At 38.2% G+C, this 9,241-nt stretch overlaps 2 protein-coding genes across 2 annotated transcripts in view; both read left to right on the top strand.

Moving 5' to 3' along the window:
• The first annotated feature begins 4,818 nt into the window (after positions 1-4,818).
• LOC104114059 (large ribosomal subunit protein eL19y) overlaps positions 4,819-9,241 on the top strand; it is an 88,192-nt gene continuing 83,769 nt past the window's right edge. The window contains exon 1 of the mRNA XM_070196492.1: positions 4,819-4,825. The gene's annotated coding sequence lies outside the window, so the exon portion shown is untranslated. The remainder of the gene's footprint in view (positions 4,826-9,241) is intronic.
• LOC138906296 (uncharacterized) lies at positions 7,036-7,428 on the top strand. Its single transcript, XM_070194831.1, has one exon. It carries the CDS (start codon positions 7,036-7,038, stop codon positions 7,426-7,428), a length of 393 nt encoding a protein of 130 aa, XP_070050932.1.

The raw sequence follows: 9,241 nt of genomic DNA, 5'->3' as shown, positions 1-9,241 counted from the left end.
GTATAAGAGAAGGCAGGATATCAGGATCTAACTAGGGTTAGGGTAACCCAAAATAGTGAATGGATTGTTAGCGATAGCTGACATTTCTGAAGGATATTACAAATGTGCTAATAGATCTCCTTGTAAAACACCCAGAGGGTGCACTCTAAAATAGTACAGCTAGATATGAGTACTATAAAGATAGGCGCTGGAAGCCTTGAAGGGATAAATATCACCTTAGTGTGGATCCCGTCCCTAGTAGAGAAAGAATGTTAGGCAACCCGAAGAGCCAGTAGATGGATCAAGGGGAACTAAAAAGCAAAAGAATGTTTTGTTCGAGTTTTCAAAATAAAGTGATAGACAGAGATGTTGGCAGGGAAATAAGAAGAGAGTTAATAAAGCATTATGAGTAAGATGTGATACATGGATGACAACGGTAGATCAAAAAGATGACAGTATTACAGAGTCTATAGTCAAGTGAAGGAAAAGACGAGAGGTGACAGGCCTTGAGACAACAAAAGATTATAGGCCATAAAGTCATATCCTCATTTTGAGAAATAAGTTTGTGACTCTAACGTGATTACCAGAAGGAAAGGTTAGACACATGAATAATAGAAATCAGTATGGGCTGGTGAACAAGATAAACTAAACATGAACTAGGGACTGAGTAATAATCGGCATCATGAGAATTTTAGAGATTGCATCCCGGCGATAATAGAATGGAGGACAGAAGAATACCCTTTAAAGGTCATTCAGGAAGACGCTTCCCTAAAACAAGCAAGGTGAGAAAAGTTAAGGTTAAGGGACTGTATGTTCCAGTTACACTAAGTGTCACCCTCGCAAGTGAGGAATTTCGTTATCCTTGGTACAGAAGTATTACCGCGAGGAGAGTAAGGATCATCGATAATGTTAAAATATGCCAAAGATGAAAAGGCAAAACATTTATACGTAGATTGTCGTAGATCCAATTCTTAGTACTCCCCTAAAGGGGGGAATATGGAATGATGTGGCATGAAGTTAGAATTAAATGGTTCTAGTAACTATGGAATGGTAAATGATGAATGCGATAAAAATGAGAAAAGGGATGAGATTGCACTAATTCAAATCCTACAGATATGCTATGATTCCAGAATATTATGCAAACACGATGTCAAGGAAAGGAAGTAAGGGTTCCTACCCGAGATGTTATTGATAAATAAGGAGCCAGTGTAAGACGTAAGTTAAGACAAAGGGAATAACCCAAGAGGGATTACGCAGAATACAGATATGAAAATGGTCCAATGAGCAGTTAGTAGTTGATTCAGGAAGAGTCTAGTTATGGCTAGACAAAAGGTTACAGACAAATCAACATATCGTGCAAGATAAACATAGTGAACCCCAACATGGGAATTCAGTCTCGCAGATACGACATCGTGACCCTTGAGAAATATTCAGTTAAGAGTTGGGGTTGTTAAAGGTACCGTATGAATGTTATGGAAATAAAAGATAGTCTCACTAGGAAGACAGTCAAAACTTCAGCTCAGGAGCAACCCTACAAGCACAAGGGCGTGGAAATAAGTAATTGCGGATAATTATAGGCAAGGAAGAACATCAAAAATTCTGTCAAGTATACGATGTAATAAGCTCGCAGCTTTACAAGAGTCAGAAGGTCTTCCCTAAGTACTACAACTAAAGACTAGCTGAGGAAATAAGGAAGAAGGCTTCAACCTAAGCACAATGATCTAAAGAGGAAATGGTCATGTAAAAACAGTCTCACTACAACATTATATGCACTCCATGAGAAAGTGGCACCTATCGTGGCTAAGGAACGGGAAAAAAAATCAAAAGTAATATTCGAGATCATATGAGTTGCACAAAAATTTTGGCATGCGTGGGAACTAAGATAAGCTAAGTATGCATGCAACAAGTGGCAAAACGACCAGGAAAAGTAATTGCTTGCATTTAAAGAAAGTGGAGAAGGAACGAAAGGAATTATTCGATCAGTGATCCAAAGTGAGTTACGTTATGAATGCACTTAAGATTTTGGAGTATTACCCATGCAGCATATATGTTGACAATTATACAAATCGTAGAAGACTCTAGTATAAGTTAAAAGAAAGAATTGAGCTCAGGTCATAGATAAAGGATTAAATTGTTAGAAGATTGTATGGACATTCCATAGCGTCTATGAAGGGATAAATTAATAACTAATATCGTGAGCCGCAGATTGGAAGAAAGCTTAAGCCTACATAAAGGTTGATCAGAGGAAAGAGGAAACTAAAGAGTTACATCAACTAAGTAAATTAGGAGTCTGACTATTGGACCTAGAAAGTTATAGACACGTCATGATTGAGAACATTGCAGAATCACTCTTAATATCAGAGGTACAAGAGAGATAGTACAATAGCCATATTCTATAACGGCTCTACAATAAAGCCAGTTAGAAGGGTACCAGTCTTAAAAGAAGTCAGTATGAAGCTCCTACCAGATTGTGTATGCACCAAAAATACAAGTATTATAATAGAGCTTCAAGTTGTGGATGTGAATTATACCTATGTGAAAGGGAGGTCATGAAAGAAATAGAAGATATGATGCGAGATTTTAAGGTAAAGGTGAACAATGTACGAGATACTCAAATGTAGAAAGTTGTGAATAGTCCATACTTCGGATAGAAGGCTAGAACGCTCGGATTTAGTATCCAGGAATGATAGAGACGTCATTGGTGGCATATCTTCCAGCCTATGGTTTATAGGTATCGAGAGGCCTAGTCAAGAGAGTAAAGAAGAGTTAGAAATGATGTGATGTCTCGCTTGATGTTCCAGAATAACACAAGGAAATCTATGGTGAAAGCAAGTTGAAAGAAGGTTACGAGTAATATAAATAGATATGTGTAGGTCGCAAGCTAAAGTATGGTAAAGCGACAAGGTTTTAGGAAGACACGAGTAAGGATAAGAAAAGGCAAGTGAGAAGGTGACAAAAATGGATAAGTTCTCAGGATTAAGCCCATGAAAACAAGAAGAGTTGATGGTTTCTCTAAGTTATACAAAGCTCGGTATAGCCTGAATGAACTCAAATGAGTCTAAGACTAATAGCATTTAGAAGAGATGGAATTTTGCCCCGGTAGTAGAATGAGGGTGTAATTATGATAGATAAAGGATGACGTTTGGGCCTTCGATTGAGTAATAATTTGAAGGAAAAAAAAGAGAAGAAGAAAATATTTCACGGACGACACGAGATTAGAATACCCCCCATAAGATGAATCACGTTGGGATGCTATGAAATACGATCATGGAAGTATAGTATCATACCGCCCCAGATAGATCAGGATAATCACTTCAACTGTTCCACGATGCAAAGTGAGCCCTAGTGATTACGTAAGAGGCTTCAAGTTATTAGTAAGTAGATTGTATATCAATATTGAGGTGAATAAATAATAGATGGATAAAGTTCCAACGTATGAGAGGAAATAAGGATTCCATCCTTTAGATGAACAGTAATAAGGAAGCATTGAAGGACTTGGACTTATACATCTATGATAAGAAGCAACGAGAGTAACCTGGAGTTTGGTAGCAAACCTCAGTACGATAAATCGAAGTAAGAATTATGGCAGTAAAGTCATGAGGATAGATAACCGGGTCTATGAAATAAGATATAACAAAATTCATAAGTTCGACAAAGTACTGAGCGAAGAACTTTAGTATAGATGCTCAGGGGGACATCTTATTAAGCTCTGTATATGTTTACCAAGTGAGGCCTAGAGGTTGGCTAAAAGCTAGAGGAAAAAGGAGAGAAGAGTCGCGTAGGCGTACTTACAAAGTCAAAGTCGGACAGGCTGCATGATAAAAGGTAGCAACAGTTACAAGATTGAAAGGATTCCGACCACGAGTCGTGGTGTGAGAAAGAGGCCTAAAGGGGAGAATGCCCTGGCCTTTGGATTTATTCAAAGAAAAGTTGCCTAAACGGAAAGGAAAATATTAAAGTATTCACAAGAGCTATAGGTTATGAGAATGATAAGTACATCAGTCAACATTCGAGGACGAACATTCCAAAGGGGGAATAATGTTACGCCTCGCAGTATTACGTCAATGTTACGTTCTACAGTATTATATTATGATGATGTTACACCCTGTAGTATTGTACGTGAAATTGTCGTAAGATAATTGACCTCAGTTCAAGGACAAGATTATTTGGGGATTATAAGTATTATGTTATTTCAAACAAGTGATAAGTAAATTCGTGAAGGTGAGAGGGTAAGCGAATCGAAGAAAATGAGTTTCATCGAAGTTTGACAATTTGGGATAAAATACGGTCCGAACTATAATACCCGGTATTTATGGACTAGTACCATAAAAGGTTCCACATGACCATGATAGTAAGGTGTACAAAGTATGTTAAAAGTGAGTAGTATTTTAAGTAATTTGAGATAATTCTTAATTAAGTGGATAACTATTGGGTGGGAAATTTCCCCAATGTGGCTGCCACATACATAAGCCATTAACTGACTCTTGAATAACTTTGCAAGGTGGCAATCTTTAAAGAAGTGATTGAAGAATAACTTCTCAAATTCAAGATTTGGATTATTCACAAAGATATGGAATTCACAAAAAGCCATAAAGACTCTCAACGTGGTTGCTTCAGTAAGTATCTTACAAGGTGGGTGATAAAATTCACAAAGTGATCATACGGAATTGCTACAAAAATTCATACGAGATTTCATAAGGTAATAGCAGGCGGGATTTTGCGATTCTAAGGGAATACGGTACAATCTTTCTGAAGAATATCATATGGATATTTTCATAATTCGATCCGCCATTACGTGTTCTTCGCAAAAGAAGACGTGGGTTAGAGGGATTGTCAAGAGAATCGGTTTAGGTATGTTAAAGATATCCCTTCTTTCTTTTTGGCATGATCAATATGATACAAACGAAACGAGCAAAATACGCAACTTCCATAAATGACTTTATTCATAGAAATGCTAGAGATGCTTATATTCTTGATTCCCCATGGGTCCTATTATTCTATCATCTCTTCATGGATCTCAGAAAATACATAAGTTGATAAAGTTTATCTCATGACATTAATCAAAGGCATAATGGTCTTATGACGTTCCGAGAGATTTTATTAACGAAATTCTTATGCATTTCATGCATTTATACATGTATATTGACCCATGACCAGATGGCGTTATATACACGTATATTATATGTATATAGGATATGGAAAGAGGTTACAACGTTATATATGCACCACCACCTGATCAGCTGGTATACGTTGATGATTTGCCCACAATGGTCGAGATGATATGATGGGATGCCCTCATAGGCTTGATGATGTTATGAACGCACATACCTATGCATGATATGACATTTATACGCATATGCATGGCATTGTAAATATTGTTGATTCATAGAGTTATTCAGATTTACATGTTGAGTCTTTTACTCCATGTTTCTCATGTCTATTATTTATTGATTTTCCTGGGGACGCTGTGTTTCATGCCCACAGATCCCATTAGACAGGTTGAGAGTCCTCCAAGTAGGCTATCAGCTCCGCGGAAGGTGTTGGTGTGCTCCATTTACTCCGGAGTTCCTATTTGGTCAGTATGATTAGGACATGTGTTGATTGGTATGGCGGGGCTCTGCCCCGACCTTTATGACAATTATGTATTCTTAGAGGCTTGTAGACAGATGTCATGTGTACGGATACTTGTATGGCCTTGTCGGCATATGTTTTGAGTTTATAAATGATCATTGGCCTTATAGGCCCGTATGTCACGTGTATAAGTTTTTATATCAGGATGGGTCGTCCTACATTGAGTACTCCCTTATGTTTATTCTAGTTAGCCCATGACGACCCGTTTGGCCCATTTTCCGATGATAATACGATAAGAAAGATATGTTACATTGGTACTCGGTTGAGTAAGACACCGGGTGCCCATCGTGACCATTCGGTTTGGGTCGTGACACCTACCAAGCCTTTCCCTGCTAAGAAAGGACTAAGATAAGGTGATTCTCTGTCTGTTGGCCCAAGTGAAGGTTAGTTTTGAAGATTGACAAAGAAATCTCATGCATGAACCAGGTCCATCCCTTGTGTGCATAGACACGGGCAGATTCGAGCATGTGGGAGGCACGTGAAGGAGATAAGCTTAACTTGGTAAAATTGATATCTCCTGATAGAAAAGGTTGCATAATTGATAAGGAGAAGGACTCCTTAATCAAAGAGAACACTATCCAAGATAAGGGAGGAGTTAGAAGTTAAGATCAACTATAATTCTTCTACCAAGGAAGAGTAGCAATAGAACTCTAGTTATTTTCTACTCTACTAACTTTATAAATCGCAGGATGATCTCATTAAACAGGGATGCACAAAAGTAGAAGTTAAACGTGAATGAGAGTAAAATAGCAAGGCATTTTTCAAGCAATTCGTGTGTGATTCAAGTGTGCAAACCTGAAGCTACATGAACCAGATAGAAGAACTAGCTCCAAGTGTCTGTCTTTTATTCTAGTTCAATTGTAGTAAGTATTTTCATATTGTACCTTTTAGCTTTATCTAGAGGCAATTGTAATAGGTACACAGAGTATTCAAGTTAGAGTTAACTTGAAGTTGTCGCAGGAGTTAGAGGCTGGTTGCCACAACGGGATTAGAGTTAATCCTAGGTTTACAAAAGTGTTTTATAAATGCAGTTTTTGGCTTAGTGATTTAGTGGAGAGTTTGGGAAAATCCTACTGAGAAGTAGGTCATGGTTTTTTCACCTTTTGAGTCGGGTATTTTCCACTTAAAATACTTGTGTTCTTTACTTTCCGCATTTACTATATCAGCAATAGTAGGTTAAGGAACACATAGAAGAACATTGCCCTTCTATAATCAGTTTAGGCGAAACATTGGGTACCACACAAACCACCCCCCTCTTGTGTGGTATTGAAGTTAAAAACATTAATTGGTATTAGAGCATGTTATCCTTGAAGAGGCTAACACCTTAGGAGAAGATTAAGATGAGTACACCACCTGGAAACTGGGCAATCCACTGATAGGCCAGCACTTTTCAACGGCCAGTATTACTCTTGGTGGAAAAACAGGATGAGAGATCACATCATAGGAGAAGACTATGAGCTATTGGACATTGTTACAGATGGCCCACTGGCTACCATGAAGATAAATGCCAAAGGAGAAGAGGTGGAAAAGACAAGAATTGACTGCACTGCTGACGACTGGAGGAAAAGGGAGAAGAATGCTAAAGCCAAGAAATGGCTTGTTTGTGGACTCGGTCCAGATGAGTACAGTAGAATCCAAAGTTGTACCACTACTAAGGAAATTTGGCACACTTTGCAAGTGGCCCATGAAGGAACACCTCAAGTGAAGAGGTCCAGAGGAACACTACTATATTCTCAATATAAGAATTTCACCATGAAGGAAAGTGAAACCATCCAAGAGATGTATACAAGGTTCACCACACTCATAAATGAACTTTAGTCTCTTGGAAGGATTATTTCCGAAGAAGACAGAGTTGAGAAGATTTTGACAAGGGTTCTGCCAGTTACTTGGGAAAGCAAAATCACTGCCATTCAGGAATCAAAGAACATTGCCACTCTTAAGTTGGATGAGCTAATTGGAAATCTCACTGCTCATAAACTTAGAAGGCAAACCATGAAGATGGATGTACCCAAGAAGGAAAGAAGCTTGGCACTCAGAATCACTGAAGGTTCTGATCTAGAAGATGATGAAATGTCTATGATCACAAAGGACTTCAAGAAGTACCTAAAGAGAGGAAAGGGTCCTTCAAGAAGTGGAAGCTACAGCAAACCAAAGGCTCCTGAAAGGCAAACCAATGAAGGATGCTACAAGTGTGGTAAGACTGATCACCACATCAAGAACTACCCTCAATGGGAAATTGAATGGAAGAAGGAAAGAGCTGAACAAAGAAACAGGAAGAAGGAACAGGTTCAACCCAAGAAGAACAAAGGATCAACAAAGGCTATGGATCCTGCTTGGGGAGAAAGCTCAGATGAAAGCTCAGATGATGAAGATGGAGATGAACAAGCATTTATGGCCATTGGAGAATCTGATGAGGAATCTGAGGTAAGTATAATTCATCTCAAAGACAGGATTAAATTCTTGTCTAAAGAAAGGCTATCTGAATTACTTCTAGATTTCATTGATGAATCTGAGGATGTAAACAATAAAAACGAACAGATGTCTAAGGAATGTGTGATTTTGAAAGCAAAGTGTAAGAACCTGGATCTTAGGGTTAGTGAGGCTATAAGTCAAAATACTGCATTAAAGAACCAGGTTCATGCATTTGAATCAAATGTCCTAGAAATTAGATCTAAAAATCTAAAACTGAAATTAGGAACAAGTAAGAAGACAGTTGATTGCACACAACTCACTCTAAAAGAAAATGTAGGTAAACTAAAAGATGAGTTGTATAAGAAGGATGAGCAGGTTAGAATTTTGAGAGAGGATCTAGGCAAAGTCAAGCATGAACTAGACAGAACTTGTAAATGGAACAGGTTCTCCGATGCACTTTCATGGCTACAGGAACATCATAGTAGAAATAGAAGAGGACTTGGCTTTGGGAATATGCCACCTAAATGGGATCCCAAAAGCAAGTAACTTACACTTCCTGAGAACAAGATTTGTACTCACTGTGGTAAAACAGGTCACTATAAAAGTGAATGCAATGCAAAAGAAAAGGCAAGCCAAAAGAACAAAGAATTTGTTCAAGGGAAGAATAGGCTACCAAGTTGGGCTAAAAATAATTTGATTCATCATTTTGCTTATAGAAAGGGACCCAAACTAGTTTGGGTTCCTAAGACTAATCCATGATTTCCTTTTGCAGGTCCAAGTGAAGGGGAGCAGCCAAATATGGTACATGGATAGTGGCTGCTCAAAGCACATGACAGGAAGCAAGAACTAGTTCCTTTCACTTGAGGACCTCAAAGGAGGTAATGTCTCCTTTGGAAATGGGAAGAAAGGTGAGATCATTGAGGTTGGAAAGGTAGGTAAGACTGATTCTCACTCTATTGAGAATGTCTACTTGATAGATGGCTTAAAATATAGTCTAATCAGTGTATCACAACTGTGTGATAGAGGTAACTTGGTAGCATTCACCTCTACTAAATGTTTTGTGATTAATCTTACCACTAACAAGATTGTTTTGCAGGGAAAAAGAATAAACAATATATATATTGTAGATCTGTCCACACTTTCAGAAAATGAACTCACTTGCTTAAGTGTGTTGGACAATTATCCCTTCCTTTGGCACAAGAGACTTGGACATGCAAGT

Source organism: Nicotiana tomentosiformis, chromosome 2, assembly GCF_000390325.3.
Source record: "Nicotiana tomentosiformis chromosome 2, ASM39032v3, whole genome shotgun sequence".
Classification (NCBI taxonomy): Eukaryota; Viridiplantae; Streptophyta; class Magnoliopsida; order Solanales; family Solanaceae; genus Nicotiana; species Nicotiana tomentosiformis.
This window is presented reverse-complemented; position numbering and strand designations above follow the sequence as displayed.

Bases quoted from the DNA above. Each gene is read 5' to 3' on its own strand.
- LOC138906296 (XM_070194831.1), top strand. From the start codon at position 7,036: ATGAGAGATCACATCATAGGAGAAGACTATGAGCTATTGGACATTGTT.